The sequence below is a fragment of the Neodiprion lecontei genome, chromosome 3, assembly GCF_021901455.1.
Source record: "Neodiprion lecontei isolate iyNeoLeco1 chromosome 3, iyNeoLeco1.1, whole genome shotgun sequence".
NCBI classification, from domain to species: Eukaryota; Metazoa; Arthropoda; class Insecta; order Hymenoptera; family Diprionidae; genus Neodiprion; species Neodiprion lecontei.
Window position 1 is genome coordinate 29,048,551 of NC_060262.1, and position 20,939 is coordinate 29,069,489.

Consider the following 20,939-nt stretch of genomic DNA (forward strand, 5'->3'; position numbering starts at 1 on the left):
GGGAACGTTCCTTGTTCGTTTCGCCCCGGTATCCTCAAACAGCCCGATTCCACCGGTAGCTCTCATGTATAATACCTACTTGGAAGTGAAGCCGATGCTTGTTTGCGAGGATTCACCGCGAAGAGAGTCATCCTCTGTGTACACGGCTGATTCCATTTCACCTCCGGAAAAGGCAACGGTCTTCGAAAAAGGAGGAAAATGCGTTGCCGGCGAAAGAGAAGAAAAAGCGTGAAAATGTTGACAAAAAATTGGGGAAAAAAAAAGAAGACGATCTTTCAAAGCCATGCCTTCCTGTGGCGTTAATGCTACGACTCGGGGTGCAGGTTATCTTCAGCCGTTTGCATAGAGAATCTTTTCCTCGTAGTTTGGTCTTTGCTTGATGCAAAGTTGGGTTCAGAGAAGAGCTGCGAAACCGAGACGCGAAAGAGGGACGAAGCAGCGAAATACCGGGCGAGAGTCGAGAGAGAAAGAGAGAGAGATAAAAAGAGAGAGAGATACGGGAGCGAAAACTGGTGTGGTTTCTTCCTACGTACCGTACAACTTGTTTGGTCTTTTTGGGCTGTTTATTTATTTAGTTTTTCTCTACCTCCAGTGCGAATTATTTCTTTTCTCGAAATACGAGTATTGCTGTAGCTAAGAATGTTATTCACTGCCACGGTCCACCTACCCCGGCACCCCAGCTTCCATGCAGGATGCAAGTGAGAGGTTAGCATCGTCCCGAGTTTCTGGTAAAATGTATTCCGTGAGCTCCGCATTTTATAACACTGAAGTTTAGGAGCCTTTACGACAAACTAAAGGCGGAATACCGTATACGGAGTATTCCATATCAACTTGAACGAGGAAATGCTATGTTTTCCCTAATCTCCTTTTCATTTGTTTCGACAAAATATTTATCCTTGTAAGAACAGATTCCACGATGCATATCGTATTTTTAACACATTGAAATTTTATTTTAATAAAATCAAACTTAATTTTAGAATGATTCTTTCACCACAGGTTTCGATTTATTTTTATTCTCTACATCACGATTCCAAATCGAGTCAAAAAATCTAAAGTAACTCATGGTTGATCCTTTATTTTTCTGCATGAATTTTGTATGAGGTTGAAAAATTCAGGAACGTCTGTAATACGATTTGACATGGAATGCGCCATACACATATATTATTATATATGTCATGCATCTAGCTGTATTTTGTTTGGAGTTTTGGAATGAACATAAATTATTCGCGCAGCGAGAGAGCCTTATGAATCACGCGTGCTTCCGATGTCGGATATGATCGTTTATTCTGCAACGGAACACGATACCGCTTTTCCGTATATAAACAGCAACGATGATATCTACATATACCCATCCAACAAAATGCGTCAACTTTTTCAGGGAAAGAGAGATACAGAAAAAGCCAAAAAGACGTCCAAGTTTTGCTTTTCGTATACGTTGCAGTGTTTGAGTAAAAGTGTTAGTTCTCGTGAAGTGCCATGAAACGTATTGACGATATTGATATCGGTAAATATGTTACATGGTACAGCTCTTTTTCATTTCCAATTTATTTATTTCATATTGCAAATGCATTTTTGTTTTTTCGATAGTACTACAATATCTTTTCACTTCTTTATTGTTGTTTATATAATATATATATATATATATATATATATATATATATATATATATATATATATATATGTATTTACCTGTATAAGTGTGCACACTAAATATCTTTCTGGTTCCCGTATAAGTGCGGCGATTATTTTGGCATAAGAGTGGCTCTGGTATGCCCGTAACAAGATTGGCTGAAGAATTTTCCATACAGGTGGGTTGGATATATAAGTACGATAATTGCAGAATTTATAAACTTCACATTGAGCAAGTTTCAACCGTAACAAATGTACATGTACATTAGGGTGGCACAAAAAGGCTTTTTTTCACTTTTTTATCCCCTAGAATGTTGATAAAAATAAAAATCCATCTCAAAGATGAGCTCTATAGCTCAAGCTAACAAGTCACTCTTTCAATTTTTATTTTCCATTTATTTAGCATCTGAAAATTTCACTTTTCATTGAAAGTTAAAATACTCGTGAACTACGAAACAATTTTCAAATTCATGCATAGATCCTTGAAGCTGATTCTTCAAATTTTCCAAACCTCTATAAGAAAGCATAGTTGTCATCATCAGAACATTATTAGGGGTGAAAAAAAACTTCTTTTTAACCACCCTAATGAACGTACATACATTCGATGTCTAGAAAATGAAAACCTTGTAATCGATGATTAGTCAAGATAGTTACAACACTTAATTATTTTGCATAGTGAGGGCTTAATGTTTGTACTTACGACGTTACAAGGTGTCTCTGTATGTATACCTTATGCATCTATTTACTGCACGAGTATTCGTATCATTTCCAAACTTGCTCTCCGCCGCTTCATTCTCAAAGGTATGTATGTCCAAGATATTTAGCTGATGAACACTCGAATAAACGATTTTTAAAATGCTACTTTAACCACAGATAGGTTTTAATTAACCGCTACAAGCCTCTCTTGACTCATTCGCACAGGTGTTATCGTAAAGCGTATGTATACATATAATTACACGGAAAATTAGATTATTGTTCGTATATACGTAATCTTAATTCAAATAATGATAATAATCTTAATAACAAGGATGATTAAAAGTGTGAGCGTCAAGTCTACTGCGAACAAGTTCTCTTATTTAACCCCAGTCGAGCGGAAAGCGATATTGCAATTCACGAGTCTGAGAAGTAGATTGACTTTCATTGTCCCGCACGCGATTCGCTATCATGGCTTCCAATATTTTACGTGTTTTATAGAGATTATAGAAATTTCGAAGCCTTTTCCCCGGATCTCAAACCCGTAGACTGGGGTATAAGGTATATATGTGTAAGATGGAAATCAAAACTCTATCTCGAGCAATAAAACAGCGAGGGGTGGACGAAAACACATAAATTGTCGTCTTTGGCAATTTCACTACCTACGGGAATTACCTCTAGCAGTTATTTGCAACGATCTGTTCCTTGACGGCTTTGGAATGCAAAATAAAATGAATGATGATGAGAAAAGAAATGACGATACGTCGGGAACACAGACACGTTTTACGAGTACCGCACTGACGTAGTTTGCTTAGAATTATTATTATTTTCAGTAAAATTACCGAACGTACAAATACAACGTCTACAACGAAAAACGTATTATATGACACATATTCACCCAGCTGAAAATACGTGTTATTTGGAATTTCTGCTTATGCGGTGTGCGGTATTAAAGCCACACGTCAATCATTGGCCGCGATTTTTCTCAAAGTATATACAGTAGTACGTGTATAATTTTCGTTTCCCGCAGAGTCCTTGGCATATGAAAATATAGCGGGACAAATGAAAGTTTGACGAACGTGTAGCAATTTGAGTACGAAAGAAAATTCCTAGCTGTAATATAATAATAGCAAATACAATGGGAAAGAGAAACTTATACACTGAAGCCGGCAATCGATATTATACGTAGAATCCATGGTGCTAGTGAAGATACCCCGTCAAGGCATTTCAGCTCTCGGAACATGACATACCTATACCCAAGTATGAAACAAGTGACAGAATATTGCGAAGCGTACGATCAACATAACTGGATTGTAAAAATGTGGGTAGGATCGGCTGCTCGACCGTCAGCCAAGTGTCGTAAAGAAAGGGAAAAGAAATCGGTCATTCGGGAACGGAGAAAAAGAGCTTTCCCCGACTGTTCCTTCCTTCGCAAACTGTATACGTATACCTGCACGTAAATATTTACCCACCACCTACCCACCTTATACCTAGCCGCGACCAACTCGAAACGGCCGAGGTTCCATATGAAAGGTTTTTCCAAAAGTGATTTTGTATTACCAAACTTTTTAGTGACCAAACTTCTTTTTTTCTTACCTACGCTAGCGGGTGTTAAGCCCTGGTTGGCCTTTGTTCGCGACGAGGTTGCACACCGACGAGTCACGGGGCGAGGCTTGAGGTCGCAAGCTCTCTCGGGTCTACTCTGCAAGCTCTTGAAGCTCCGCTTCCCTCAAAGCGTGCAGCCTCCTTCGTTGGCTTTGAGTCACAGCAGCCGGATCACTTAATAGCTGACGGAGATAAATACTCCGTGGAAGGGATGAGGGATTGGGAAGGAGGGGAGGGTACGGGACCCAGGCACAGATGCAAAACTCGGTCCGGCTCCGTTTCCGTCGATCCAACCTTTTTGCATTGGCAGCTCCATCCATCACAGTCACTCCGCGAGTTTCTTTGTTTTTCAAACTCGAAACTATTAGCCCCCCACCGAGGGTGTGTCTTGGCTTCGAACGGAGGAAAGAAAATGTTGCAAACGACTGTTCCGGCCTGAGGATTGAACTTCATTCGACTTTTTGCTCGCTACTTTTTATTTCCCCACCGCATTTCCATCCAGAGGAGAGAGGGAAAAAAGTAAAGCCCTCTCTCCCTGCTACGCCCCTCCGAAGTCCGATGAACGGTACCGGCGGACCAGCTTCTGATACTTGAACTGCAGTACACGTATAGCCGCGTACAATGCCTTGGCTTTCTTGCAGGCATTGAAAAAGAGAGAAGTGAAATAATAATAGGAAACCCAGTGAGGATTGTTACAATAAGCTGATATCTTAAGACCGGACGAAACTCCGGCAAAATTTATGGCCTGGGGAGCGAAAAAGAATAATGAAAAGTAATGATAAAAAAGAAAGAAAGAGAGCGAGAGAGAGAGAGAGAGAGAGAGAGAGAGAGAGAGAGAAAAGAAAGAAAGAAAGTAAAATAAAAGTTGGTACACGAATCCGTTTCCCAACAATAACACCGCAGGCGTGAAGTTTCAATACGAACGTCCTCCGAGAAGCAGGTGGCGTGTTGAATTAGTTGCTGGAAAACCGCGTGGGAAATTATATCAAACTGTGTGCTTTTCAGGGTGAGCCAGTTATTGAATTTAATAATTGTCATTGCGTAATTTTAGCAGTTAGGTTTGTGCGATATCTGAACCGGTACGTATAATTACATCGAATTTTGATCCCTATTACGGTGCAAAGATTATTCACATCTGAAAAACATCGATTGCAAAAAATTTAATGATCCAAAATTTTATTGTTTTTGTATTAATACGCAGACCGTTGATCAACACGTTTGGTTGAAATTTATAATACGTGCGTCTTTAAATGTGATATTGTCCAATAAACGTAGTGTTCTCGAAACAGGCTTTACATCTATGAACTGCTACTTTTTGGCTTGTCTCGTTTCACCGTAGATCAAAGCCTTGTCGATTCCGGCTCAACCACGAACGACCGAAAGCTCGCGTTCCGGCGAAGGTTTTACCAGCTTTGACACATTGATTTGTATCAAACAAAGGCAAGTTGGATTCTTCGAACTGTGCCAGAAGGGTGGATACCATTGAGTGTTAATAATTAAATATTTTAACATCAACTTCAACATGCATTCCAGCCCACGCCGTTGACGTTCTGAATCATAATTATGTAAAAGAAGACGTTGAACGTTGGGAGTTTCAAAGCTCTCGAAAACGAAGTTTAAAGTAATTGGACAAATTATACCCGCCAGCGGTGTAGAAATATTTATATATTTTGTTTAAACAGTAAACATCCAATTACCATAATTCACTCAACACTGGCGCCGAAGATTGCACCTGCAAGTTTCTCTGCGACCGCGTGAAAAACACCAACTTTATACCTACGTCTACAATGCGCAGAAACTTACAATTGTTTTTGTAAACCGTAAATAACCGCAGATTAATGGACTCGCGACTTAAAATTTAATCTGAATATACCTACATACCAACTTTTTTCACAGCAAGTGAAGGTGATTCGCATCATGTGACACTATAACTGTCAACGCAAATGTTTAATGCAGTTAATGCTTGTGGGTAGGAATTTCTCAAAGTCAAATCTGCACTTATCTGTAGGGTTCGTTGTTAAATTTAACAATAATGTGGTATACTCAACATTGAAATACTTATTATTATATACATCGAATTGAATAAATAATGCATTATGTCCTGCAATGGTACATCACAGATATATCAAGCTTACTTTTTCATCATTCATATTATTTATTTATAGTACTGCCGGTCTTCGTACGTGCGTTAATTGTATTCACTCTCTCGCTTTAACAATTCTGTAGTATATATTACGGTGTTTCAGAAAAAAATAATTAGCGATTTTACACCGTGGCACCCCCTAAAGTTTGCTTAGGTCAAAAGAAAGGTTCTGGCAAACGATGCGTATTCTACGTTATGTGGGACATCACGCTCAGATCATTTTTCAGGTTTATACATTTTCTTAAATTTTCATTTTTTTTATTGCTTACATCAATCATAACATCAATTTACGTTACAAAGAAGATGCACACTTGTAGTATTAAGTTTCCAGTTGATGTTTGAGAAATGTATATTGACGATCATTCATCATTAATTCAATCTCATAATAATAGTTATAATTAAAAATGAACTTTTAATTTAGGAGAATAAGATACCCGGATGACATATTGCTGTGTTATGGCTCGCGATCTTTGGGTCGAATATAAGTGTCAGGAAAGAAATAATAATTGAAGTCCTACAACGTGTTTCTTTAGAAATTAAAAACAATATGAAAAAGAGAAGGACCAAATGCACGCGATCTTCCACATATATAACGTAGAACGGTCATCTTTTGACAGAATCTTTCTCAAGACCAAACTTTTTGGCGGGTGCCACAGTGGAAAATCGCAAATTATTACTTACCGAAACACCCTAATGTATGCCTCATTACATTTTTGATTATCGAAGATTGATCATTTTTATACATACACGCCGCGGGTGTCATATCATTTTTATCGTTATCCATGAAACTGTAAGTTTTAAATGTATAAATTCAGCATTTGATTATATCTCGCTACAAGAATTAAAGCATACGTCGTAACGTTCGGAACAAGGTGGACCATGAAGCGCTAACGTATAATTTGTACTTTTATGAATTGCATGTAGTTGGATAACTTATATACGCGTTCGATTGAATCTTCGGAGCTAAGCACAGAATTCATAGTTTTGGAAACATTAAATAACAAAGATATCGTTACATTTTCAACGGCACTGAAAACTCGCGGGATCTCAATGTCTGTGATTAAATTACACACCTTCGCACATGATCGCTGCCAGATTTTGATAACAAAAAGACACGCGACAGCCCCCGAAACTCATTACGAAAATTAAACGGCAATTAGCAAGTAGGGGTTGGACGCGTTACGGAGCTAGGCGGAATAGCGAAAAGGTACGTACCTAACGATAAGTCATGTCTGCATTTGAAATACGGAGGAGATAACTCACTCTCGGCAAAGGATTCCTAGGAATGCGCCGATTTTGATAACATTTTTAATAAAGTTCAGACACGACCTCTACCAGCTCACGCGTCATTTCCCATTTCCTCTCCTCGCATCCTGCCACACCCACGGCATCCTCTTCCGTTCGTCCCGAGTGCGCGGCTTGAACCTGGATTCTAGGTCATTTGTGTCACCAATCGCTGGTGCGTCGCGCTCTCGTGGAAGACTGAGACTTATCGATGGAGGGCGATAGAAAAATATTGTCCAACCGCTCCCTCCCGAGCCCGGAAGCAATGGGTTCGAAGGCTCCTGAGGATCCGGAAGGTCTCGGCGTCATTCTTCTCTTTCGTTGATTCATATTTGAGCCACCGGGCATGATTTTCTCCGAATACGGTCAATGTAATGCAGCGATAGTTTTTCGGCCTCCGTTTTTTTCCCGGATTCCGGATCGCCTTCCCGGAATATTTTTCGGGGGTGTGAAACGTTTTATTTTCTCAAAACCTTTCGCCGGAAGTTTTATACCCTCGCGCATTCCTACGTAAGCTATACAAACGCTGCAGAGGAACCGGGATTATTTTTACGAATAGCCATGTAGCGTTTGTTTTTTCTCCCGATACTTTCTCTCCCTCCTCTCGCCAACTTGGGTTTATAATAAAGTCGGGTGAATCGGTGCACATTCGAGAAAATTGACGGGCAATAATTCGAGGGACGAAAGAATAAACTTTACACACGGTGATTCTCGCTCCTTTTTTCCTTCTTTCCTTCCTTCCGTCGATTACAATGGTAAAAAAAATATGTGTATTTATTTTTTTCCGATACCGGAAGTAGCGGGCAAAAGAGCGATACTTGGATGAGTGCCATGTGATTTCAACCGTTTGCTGAAGTTGGCGGATTAAAAAATCGTGCTGTAGTGAAATCATTCGTTAAATTGCATACTTGTACTTTATTTGTGATGTTGAAGAATACGAAGTGTAACGAATCGTTCGAAAAGCGAAGCATGCATTGTATTGCGATAACGTTGGTCTAACATCATCAAACACCCGTACAAAGGCACGCCAGACTGCAAGGTGGAACAGAAGGCGTGACTGGCGACATGTGAGCGCGAACGTTATTTCCCTTTCATATTGTTTTCTCAAACCTCTACATTTCCTCTTGGATCCAGTACTTTTATGTAAAAGAAGTGAATTGTATTTTTATTACAACGTTTGATCAACACGAGATGGCGGGCAGGTTTTCAAAGTTAGACAGAACAGAATTCTCCGAACGTAACAACGTTGAAGTTGAACATTTATGAGGAGTAGTCTCAAGACTCTCACTTACATCAACTGTAAGAGCGAATATAAAACGAAGCCATTTTTAGATATTTGATATTTTGAAGCATAAACGGCAGTCCGTTTCTAAAATCTAATAACTTTTGTATTCCAGTGAAAAAACTTATTATTTGTTCTTTTCCAATTATATCAGAGAATTTCAATTGTTCATAGTAGTATTCAGGCTCCCTGAATGTGAATTTGAAGAAACGAAATCCGAAGACAAAAAAATAAGAAAACGGCGGATCCAATAGGACAACTTAAGATAACAGAAGTATTTTGACTTGCTCGACTAAAATGCACACAAAACTTTGTCGAATTTATACGAAAATTACTTTTTGGGATACGATTTCCAGTCGCGTTTACTGATTAAAAATCTGAGTACTTTTTTCGTCGTATACGTAAATCTTATAGATCCCATGCTCCGAATTAAAAAGGTAAATACCATTCGATGTGCAAAGTTTTTTCCCCGCACACCCGCCGATCACGTATAAGGTACCTCTACACCATGTACCGAAACCGAAGTCGGAGAGATCTTGGTACACCTACACAGAAGCTGGGTAAAAGTCGGTCGTCAGAGTAACTTCTCGATGTTATCCGACAGCTACCTTACGTTAGACCCGGTACCATTAGTTATATTATAATGTATCACTCCGTGGATTCGCGGATGCTGAGCAACCGGAACGTGATGAACGATACAGGACGCGGTATAACGTTGAATGAAAATGAAACGTCAGCTGACAGACTTTGCCGTTGAGAGGACAAAGTTATCTCGCATATACAGCTCGTGCGTACCTGTATGCGCGCGTGTGTGCAACGTGTACGTACGTTATATACACCCACCAACCGTTTGGAGATGTGCTTAATACGAAGTGATGTTGTTTCAGACCCATTACAGTCACCGCGCGGTGGCGAAAGGGTGGCAGCTGGGTAATGTACCTGTGCCCGTGCCGCGTGCGATCCGTTGAGTATGCGTGACCGGCATTGTTTCCTGACCAACGGCTTCTTCAAACCGCGGACATGTCCCGATTCAATCTCGGAATCCGGGCATTGCAGTCAGGTACTCACGAAACTGTTGAAATCGTGGATTCGGCTGGACTTTATATTGCACCTAACGCCGTCGCTCGAATCAATCCCCACCCCCGAAAGTTTCTGCTCCTCTTGCTTGTCAATCCGTGCGTAATTGTTTGCGCGTGAAATTCGTTGAACAAGTTTACCGCCGCACCGCTACAGCGGCAGCAGCGGCATTGTAACTAGAGCGTGATATCAATCAAGTTATATAATTACGTGTATTATACTTAGAGCGTGGGCTCTTTCACAGGCACATGCACGCAAACACATATACGTCTACTGCAGTACTGTAGAAAATTGCTAATATGTCACCCGCACGTCCCATCACTCGAGTAATGGAACTTTCTCGTATACGATACAGGTGCAGTTTGTCACCATGAGAGAATTAAATCAGGCGAGACGCATCTGAGAGCTCGATCTTCGCTGAGCCACCCTGTATGGACCGAATTTAGAGCCTGCCCGATTATTGTTAGCCAACGTCGACGAAGAGTCGCGGAGCTTACGGTACGACATGAAGTTATTGTAAAGAACATTGACGCACGTTTTTCGCGCGAGCTGTCAGTTCGAATCATAGGTCAGACGGCGGCTGAAAATTTGCTGAATAATCTAACCCATTAGCCGAGATCCTGCAGCAGCTGGATACGGAGGAGGAGAATCAGCAGCAGCAGCAGAAGCAAAGAGTAAGAGGTATACGGCACTTAATCCTGTCCAGGAGCAACAGAATCCGACGAGTATTATCCATGACGAATGACGTTGAAAAATAAAACTCTACACCCGTTCATTCATCGCGTCCCATTATGCTCTCGATGGTATATCGTTGACCCAATTGTTATACAATGAAATTCTTTCCCTCTCCTCCTCCACCTCGACTCTCTTTCGCTTCTCCTCTCGCCGCGAGTTTCTTCGGCGCCTTACTTATTATTCTACCGAATCATTTCAGTTCGGTATTCTCCAATCGTTAATCATGAGCCACGTGCCGGCGTTACCTCTTTCCACTTCCTTTCCTCGAGCTTCGAACTGAGCGAAAAATATGGCCACCGTGATGACGTCGGCGATTCAAGTGGCTCTTCATTCTCGCGGTGAAAATACTGCTGCACGTTGCTGCAGCCATTATTGCAGCCGCACCCTCGTTATAGGGCCAGTTTGCAGTTGTTATCGATGGATCCGTTGCCTGTGGCAGGCTGGCTCGCGCTGATCGCGAATGTCAAAAATTACGGCTCGTTCGAGCTCCGCCTTAGTGACAGTTTCAATTGGAAATCAATTTGATGCACCGCCGATTTACATATTACACAGGCGTACGTTTGCGATGTCAATTTGCTTTTCACACGGTTAGCTGCTGTCACCCACGTCCCAATGGAGTCGCCGTTCGACCGGATGCAAACGGTCATTTACTGTATTTCAGCTTTCGTTACACACCGCCTAATCGATATTTTTCAACTCTTTACGGATGGACCACGGAATCGTATGCGTGTGCGTGTTTTTTTCTCCAGCAGAGAAATCACACTTTTCCGAATATTTCGTCGTTTTTAACATATATTTTGAAGTGCTTTACATATTATATTATATTGTACCGTACTTTTTTAAAATAAATATTATTCCGATATCATTCTTGTCATTTATTTATTCTCCATTCGTGCCCGATCAACCGATCAGTTTCACAATTTTCAGAAACTCATCGAAACTGTTGATATTTCCTCGCATAATCAAGTAAGCTAATTTGTAAGCCGATTTCAACTTGTCGTAAATTATTATACATAAATATATCATTTCGAAATGTTAATTTGTTGAAAATTTTGATTGTTTGAATGTTACTAGAGCGTAAACGTATTTGAAATATCATTTATATGACATCATCAAAAATTGCGTTTGTATTATGCATACGAGTATAATCTATTCGTGTCTAACCGTTTCGATGAACGGATCGTTTTATCAACGGAAATGGTAAAAGCAGGAAAATAAAAAAAGGTGAACTAAACGTCGAAAACGATTAGAATCGGATATTTTTCCCGATTGATACTCAACGGGTTAAATCACATCTGTGACTTAAGAAAATATTCAATCAATGCAGAGCGGAAGAGATTGAAGCGCTTCGGACTCTGCGTTCTTCAGTGGTTCATTAACAGCAATCTAGTTCTTCTATACATTAATCCGTATACCGTATGTACATAATATATTCGTTAACGGGATTAACTAAACTTACCGGTTAAGGTTTAATAATATTGACAGGGAAGCATGCGTGTATCGGTAATAACCTATATCTTACAGCTACTAAAAACTACGTACGACAATCGTGGTAGTGTTAGCTTTAACCATGTGAGCAAGAGGGCCTTACACTTTTCTCTCTCTACACGTATACCTATGTATGTATATATATATATATATATATATATATATATATATATATATATATACACACACGCACGCATACCTTCATGCATGTATACAAATACATGCGTTTAGCAGGTTAAGCGTATAAATATACAGATATCGGTATACATATACGCTCTTACATATTTAAATATACATGTTCATATGTATATATATATTGTATAATATATTATATCGACGTGTGACGAATGAAACTAACCCTTATTACAGTGATTTTGTGTTTCGTGTTTTAATAAAAATTCGTTAATAAGTGTGTATATCATATAGATATATTCAACGGCGCGACAAGTCCCGCATTTATATATGTATATAATACACGGATTATATATGTATACATATTTATATCGATGCCCTGTATGTATAATATACGTTACTTAACTACGAGCAATAATATACCCTTTAAATCCTACATACCGATAAGGTATTTCGAGCACAAGGTTCAATCGCCAAATTCACAGTAGACTTACCGCGATCGTATCGCGGTAAACAGCTAGTTAGGTATATCTATAACGGGGGGTTGGAGCACTCGCCCCTCTGCCCCGGGACGATAGATTCGACCGTTCCAGCGCGAGGCGAAGTGGAGGCAGGTGGATAGCGCGGAGGATACCTGCAGGTAGGTAGATACGCGCAATTCCGAGCGGAAGTCACGAGTCCGCGTAGTTGCACACCGCGGTACGCCACTTGATTTAAACATGCCGGTAGGGAGTTGCCATCGGGTATTCCTAAATCAGCTTCGGCTGGTATTCGCATACAAAACGACTCCGTTTTACCTTCCTTAGCGGTGCAGCGCCGACGAAGAGAGCTCGCGCGATACAGCGAAGATAACTCGACACCCTGGCGCAAAGTGCACCGCGTCGTCGCCTAATTGCGTGGCTGACGTCAAGTTTCTTGTGCGGATCATGCCGCGGCGTCGGATTTCCGCGGTACCGCAACGCACACCGGGGGTAACCCGAGTTACCCTCAACTCCAACCGCGGTGCATTCTGTTGCTGCTCCGGGTGTGCAGGTGCTTCCAGTTTGCGGGTGGGTGTAACGTGCAGATGCGCTTTAGGTACTCTTCGCGATAGTTGTCTACATGTAACTCCTTGCAAGAACAGCAGCACGAACTTGAGCGCGAGTCGTACATCCCGGTGTACGTACGAGCAGACTTCCTGCCGCTCGAAGGTAACGTTTCGTACCGTATCGGTTTCATACACGGCGTAGGTTTATACGTATAATACCTTGGTAACTCGTTTGACGGTTGCCTCAATCTTCCTCAACCTCGGCTACCATTACCATATTCATTACCATTATTACCTCCGCGGCGCCGCGTTGTCACGCCTGCAGATTTACGTGTCCGATGTGGCGAATAAAAAGTCCCGATTTAACGCGGCGGCCATATTAATGCTGTCGGTTCGACGAGCAAGCTCTGTCTGGCACGATGGTGAAATTTTTTATTTATTTTTTTCCTACTCTAGGTGTTGAAAATTGAGATTTTTCTCGACGGTGTAAAATGTATGTAGGAAATTTTCTCGGTATCAACGGTCATGAAAAGAAATAACGTATGAATTGCCGTTTCGGTCCTAATGGGAGGGGCTCTCCGCAAAAATTCAGTTACGTGAAACCGGCACCAGTGCCAAAAGTTAGGAAAACACATCGGGAGGCAAAGAAAGTCAAAGTGAACGACGAGTCGTCGTCAGGTTTGTTGAGAGAGAAAAATTTATTTGTCTGGTTCTTTAGGGATCATTCGATTAGAACGTGAAATACTTTTTCTGACCGTTGGCACCGAGAAAACTTCCTACATACCTATTATACCCATACATGTGTAATAACATGCAACCTCTTTTGGCGATTTCACTTGATTCTCAAATTAAACCGATGTTCGCGGGATATTCTAATTGCCGACGGATTTACCTTTGTCGCAATTCGCGTGATCGTCTTCCCCGGAGACCCTTTCGTACTTTGAGCGAAATTGTTGGGCGGTAAAATTTCCTTGCCATGGAAATCGCTGATTATACCACGATCCTTCGAGGCTGAATTCCCTTTGACTTCATCACCTGATCCTCCCTGAACCTTACGCTCGAAATACCCGGCTCGCCGTACCGCGTGCGCTGCGTTACGCCGCGAACATAACACGTAATACGCTGTACGTAGCGCCGCGTCACGCAATAACCGAGACTCAATACCTGCCATATATTAACAATAATAACAAATGGAACATACAAAAATTTCAAATTTCTGATACGCGAATCGCACATATCCTCTTAACCCTTTAAATATATATAAACCAATATAAAAAACCACATAAATTTATATCGTTCAACAATATATATCCCCCCCAACCGCCCCTCTCTCTGACTAGTTACTGCGGTTTCGCTTCACCGACGCAACGGCGTTGGCAATTGCCGCACTGACTGCGGCATAGGCGACGATTATAAATCTACAGCGACTATCTCAGCAGCGGATGAAGGAGCCCGAGGCAGAGTGCCGTGAGTGACGTCGTCGCGACGGCGGGACAACCATTTTCCGAAGTAACTGCAACAGATCAATAATCAAAGTTTAGCCCCGCAAGCACATCGGATAGGTTTACATGCAGATTAGATGGTACAGAGGTTGCGGTTGCGGGAACGAGGCGTTAACGTATAAGTGCAACCATATTCTCCGTACGGTCCTCGACTATAGATATAGGCGATGCGCTCGAAAATCTTGCCGAAGGCTGGCTAATGCATGTTAAATTACCTTTAGCGATAGGCGTGCCTGGCCGTAGGTAAAGGGCACGGCCGGCATAGCAGGGCTTGCACTAAACGGAATTGGCGCCGGCCGCGAGAAGCATTAATGCGTTAATGCCTTGCTAACCGCGAATAACACGAGCCAACTTAGAAACCGCACAACGACATGATACCAACGGACTGTTTAAACTTTCTGACGTGTAATCGAATTTCCAATTAAATGGTCGCGGCCCGGCTCGCGTGTTTATTGAATAAGACGCAATTAGCCGGGATTCGCCAGACAGGTTACTCTGCTCAATTTGCGAAAGAGGGAGGGTGAGAGGGAGAGAGAATGAGAGAAGGATGCGGCGTCTCGGCTTCAGGGTCCGCGACCCGGACTACAGGCAAACCGAAGAGACGCGGCTGAGCTTGCGGTGTACGTTTGCGTTAATGCGCAAGTTCTAATTACTTTATTAGTTCAAAGGGAAGAAACGAAATTGATCCTTACAAGCAGCCGCGCTCAGGTCCTTCCGAAAGCTTTCTACAATATATGTATAAACCGTGCGACACGCTACGGGGACCACGGATGGCGTTTCTTTGAGGAGCATGTTTCACCTGGGATTCAATTCAACCCGGCAACACTCTCATTTCGAAAGTGTAGAGAACGCGGGGAACGTATGAAGACGCAGATGCAGGGCATTCCAACTTTGACTCGTATGCGGGAATCTCGAGGATCCTGCAGCACGCAGTCGACATCTTCTTTGAGACGCAATGCTCGCGGTACGATGAAATCCCGCAAAGTTGAGACGTGACGGCGTCTCGATGTCATTGAATTTCGTAAAACTTGAGTTAGGATCGGTTAATTTATAAGACAATCACCTAGGACTGCACACACGCCGTATGCCTACAATGTGCGATGCGTGTAAAACTTATAATACGTCGGTCTATGCAGCACGTTATAGGTACGCGGCAATTGCAGCAATTGCCGGAAATTGGAATTTCGCCAGAGTTGCTATGCAAATGATTATATGGTATGTGGCTGCAGCGACCCCCGCGTTTCCTGCTCGCCCACCGAGCGACACAATTTCACTCAAAGATCACGTAAACTTGGTTTGAATATGAATAAGACCTCGAATAAGACTTCGAAGGTGCAGTTGGGCTGAGCTAAACATCCGCCGGGGGCTAACTTCGCTCCCATCCTTGTGGCAAGCGATGTGATTAGTACTGAAAATAATCAAATAGTACTTCAAACACGGTCCACGGTGGCCAGGTAAATATGACTCATCGGAATCAACGCGTCCCCTTCACGAGATTCCGCGTATAAATAAACACATTCAAGTATTACAAGATGATACTTGTTACGGTTATACATTGTACATTATACGTACAGGATTATGGGAATTTTGGGGAAGTAAAGAATCGCGGAAATAATTTCAACAAGGCGATAACAAGCGCCTTGCTCCCCCCGTACAGAAATACGAAATGATATTTTTGCATTCTGGGGTCAAAGAGACTTGCGGAATTAGATTAAAATATAATTCCGATAATTTGAAACTGAGGTAATGACATGTATCTTACAACTTAAACGTACCTGCACGACTGTTATACTGAGCATGAATTTCATTCGTAAAAAATCGTATACCATACGTAATACCTTATAGAATAATTTATCGCGTAACGTGATTTCCCTTAATCGTTAAATCGTCGCGTCCTATTATCATTAAAGAGCTGTAACATTAAATAACAACGAGGACACTCCTCAATAGTTTTTCCAAGCAACGGTGTAGATCATTTTAATGTCCTGAAGGAAGTGATCAACTTGAGAGGTCAGGTCTATTTTAGTGTTGGGAGACTGAACCTCGCTGGACAAGCACGACATTAAGTAATTAAGACGATCGATCGGTAGGAAGCATGACCTGATGACTTTGTCAAAGGGATAGAAGGGTTAAGTGAAGCTTCGTTGGGTTGACTTTGAGTAATTTCGGAGACGCGATCGAGGCGATAGAGCTGGTGAATCGTGCGCGGCTTGAGCCTGCGATCCTCACATCAAGTAGTTCGAGTTCTCGGAAACAAGTCCTCGAGAGAGCGTGGAAACGACTTGAAACATGTCGCGGGCATTATCCTAATTGTCCCTCTCGTAACTAGATTAAGAATTACGCCGAGGTAACGACGACGGGGGGATTGCGAAATGAGCTTTTCCCTGATCAGGCTTTTTCAGCAAGGTCACGGAAAACGCTGAAAAGGTTTCTGGACCGGCATGGCTGCGCCGCGAGCAAAGCGAATTAAATTGGAGTGCGTGATGGCGAGGATTTTGTTGATGGGAAGGAGCGACCTCTTTTCACCGTCACCCTCTTCGGTAACCAGTAACCTGGATTATCGCCCGGTGTGTAGGGGGAACTTTGCACCGAAGCTCAGCAGGGAAGGGTAGTTCAAGGACTGCTGCAGCCTGCAGGAACTACCTCAAAACTCATCGTCACTCAGTCAACAAAACACTCACCGGTCCAGACTCTTGGAGTCTGTGCTTGCGCCACATGCTTATGATTCGCATATCCCGCAAGGAATTCGATGGAAATCGTGTCACGCTTTGTAGGTACAAGCCTCGGCGTGATCCAACAAGTAGAAGGATCTTCAAATAATGGCGATTTCCGATTCGACATACACGCCTATGTATGTACATAGGGACGCATCGGCAGACGTTGTCTCGTGAGTTGAAAGCGAATATATTTGAATTTTCAATCTTGACTAACTTAAGGAGGTACCCTGGTCGATTTCGACACTGACCTATATATCTTCCAATATCCACGTCTACGTATCTCAAACGCGAAAGAGGGCTCAACGGCCCCGTGCTATACACGATTCTGAAGAAAAACACTCCAACGAATTTTCATTTGACGCAGAAATAATGAAATGGCACGAATTATACGAAACCGCAATAGTAAATTCGTAGAATTCGTGCAATTTCTTTAATTCTGCGTCGAATGAAAATGTGTTGGGAGTGATTTTGTTCAGAATTATGTATAAAATGGGGCTGTTGAGCCCTTTTTCGCGTTTGAGATACGTGGACTTCGATATTTAGAGATATATACGATCACGTCAAAAATCGGAATACCGCACGCGAGTTTGCGTCGTTAGAAATATTTTGTCAATCGTGGTATTCGAAATACCACGTGCATCATTAACGAGATGTCATCTGTTATGAAAACGTAAATCTTAACTTTAACTGGATGTTTTCCTTATTTTTACAGAACACGTGAGTAAAATCGAATTCTATTCGATTTCATAAAATATTAAACTAATATTTTAACTTCCTTTAAATTGCACAACAGTTTTCTTCGGGAAAATATCAACTCGCTCACTTCGGTTGACAAAGTCACTTGTCAAACGAACCATGCAGATCTAATTACGCTCTTTAACTGTAATCCTGATTTCGCAAGACAGGTAATTTTATTAAAAAAAAAAGAAAAAAATGAGCTTCAGAGTACTGAAAAAAGTTTCCTGTATTCTCCATCAGTTTGTTAATTATGCTACTCTATTGTTATAACACACTTGAAACAAGAAGAAACTTTGATGGTAACCGAGCACATGTTTTACGGTACAGAGTAAAAAGAAATTACTAATTTGGCACTAGTACGTTGCATGTTCTATTCCTAAAATTGAACAGCACAGACACAGCGTGAACATATGTGAATAAATTGTCTCGCACAATATCATCTTCCATAATCGTACAAAGAATGCAAATTTCGCCGGGCATAGAAGGCAATACGCGTATACGATATGCATAATATTGTATAACGCGGATGGTATTCACAGGGACGGGTCATCGCACTTGCCGCTTTAATTTGTCGCATAAATCAGCAATGTAAGGGTTCCTTTGATGAGTTATAACCGTGTACATAGAGTTTTACGCGACGCACAGAGGCACGTTCTGCGCAATATATGCAACACTGACGTGCCCGTGCCGTGTGTGGAAATTATATGGGTACCTATGTATGCATACTTCCGAGCCCTACCACCACGTCAAACGGCCTGCAGGCTGCGGGTTAATAAACGAACCAGTAGGCCGAGATGGAGGCGAGGAATTGAGTGGGTGCGCGTATAAAAAACTCTGAATGTTAATTAGCGCCAGAGCCTGTCTTTGCCACGGAGAGAGTTTATCTTTATCTCTAATTCATCCCTCTCCTCTCGACGCTACAGCTTCCTTTTCTACCCGAATCTATGATCTGCCGCTGCATCTGCATGGCATTCACGTCGCACATTATGCTCAACCGAAGAGCTTATTCGCGTATCAGTTCACCCCTCGATGACTTTTCAGCTTCTGTTCGGATTTTCTCGTTTTCGAGAAGTTTATACCCGCTACTAGTACCTCAGCCGTTTATTCACGTTGCGTTCATCAGAGGATAAAATGCTCCAATTACTTCAATTATCTTTCTGCCCGTCTGCGAAATGACTGAATTTCACCAGTCACGCGAAACAGAGGTTTTCATAGTCGTCGTGATGTTTCGGGCCAAGAACAATTAAAAATAAGATCAGGCCTACAATTTGAACGGCAAAAATGATCAAACGCCCGATAATCATTGATCAATACAATTATTTTTCGCTAGAAAGGAATACTGTAAGAATATTCATTCCGCAAGTAATTTTGTGGTGAACAGAATCCACGGATGAGCCAACGAACGTTGACTCTTGTAGCAATAAAAAAAAAAAATACTCAAGAAACATTACACGAACAAATGCCAGTCTCGTATTAAAAATTCTGTCGTCATAATTATATCATGTTCCGTTCAATGTTTCACACCGGACGGTCCGCCATTTTGGAAACGAGTATAGCTGCAGTGACACGCCGGTCGTTGCGACGTTTCAGCGTTAAAAAGTATAGAGGGTGAAAAAGAAACGCAAATAATAATTAGACGGGGGTTAGAATCGCGGAGTTGCGAGTAACGCGCTAATTATAAAGGATCGTGTGTTTACCTCTCTCGGGGATCGGCTCCCGCTGTCCTGGGCCGAGCTGCACTTCGCTCATCGACGTGTATACGGCCGGAATCTCAGCCAAGCATCGCAGGTTCAATTGACCGTTGACATAATGAGACGGAAGCAGTTTGAGGACCAGGCTTAGCTCGCTCCCTAAAAGCCCGGGGCTCGTGCCGAGATGCTGATGGCCATCGAAGTTCGAGTCGAACTTGCGCTGCTTCACGTTGGCTTGACCGACCTGCCGGATAAGTAAATATAAAGTGGAGATTAGCGGGCGGTGCAGAGGATATGCAAATCTTGTTATGAAAACTTCATTATACCTGATGGTATGCGCGAGTAGCCCTGGACAATTATATGAAGTACGCGAATTTGAATAAAGCCACGTTGCTGAGGAGAAAAAAAAAAAAAAAAAAAAGTGAAGCTCTATTAAAACCGAATCAACTTTCCCGCGCGGTCTCAAACTTTTACGCCAAATTGCACACTTTACATTTCTTATTCTATTTTTACATGTATATCTACCGGTCCTCCCCCCCCCCCCCCCCCACCCCCCACCCCTCGCTCTCTATCCTTCATTATTTTTAATACCGAGAAAAATGAGACGGGAAGATACGATGTGTTTTTTAATTGTGTCCAAAATTATGTATGCCTGATTTAGGCAGAAGCTTTTTTTCTGTTATTGAATTTCTCTCGTCGGATTAATACGTCGAACGCGTAAGGATAATTAAAAGTTTTAATTGATTCGCCAATTTGACGAATAATTAGAATTTAAATAATCTTTTCTGGAATGCATAATTTTTCGTACACAACAACCCACACACTCACACTTCAGCGGTGAATATAAATCGTCGGATTTTCACGGGGATCAAATCTTATTTTCATTGTTTAAAAAGTGAACATACAACAGGGGCATTAACAATTCCCCTGGTCCACCTCGTTTCTCTCTCTCTCTCTCCCTCTCTCTCTCTCTCTGCGTGTGTGTATCACGAGTGCGTGAAGTGCTCAACGTATTTTGAATGGGTTCACATCCTATAAATACCAAATGTTCTCGGGAGCAGAGAGCGAGCACCGGAGGTGGGTAACAGCTGTTTTACAAGCCACCCCATAAAATAATTCCGCAAGGTATGGTAATGTATCTCGCGAGGTGAAAGGTGAAAGTAATTTCTGATAAGAAGACTAAGATGTGTTCCCCA

The 20,939-nt window shown here is 41.9% G+C and overlaps 1 protein-coding gene across 2 annotated transcripts in view; it reads right to left on the bottom strand.

Annotated features, from left to right (window-relative positions):
* LOC107217778 (cytadherence high molecular weight protein 2) overlaps positions 1-20,939 on the bottom strand; it is a 77,824-nt gene that overhangs the window by 14,300 nt on the left and 42,585 nt on the right. For both annotated transcript variants that reach the window (XR_006903564.1, XM_046735646.1), the window contains exon 5: positions 19,750-19,987. Coding sequence is in view for 1 of the 2 variants with exons in the window: in XM_046735646.1 (XP_046591602.1) it covers positions 19,750-19,987 (238 nt within the window). In the remaining variant the exon portion in view is untranslated. The remainder of the gene's footprint in view (positions 1-19,749; positions 19,988-20,939) is intronic.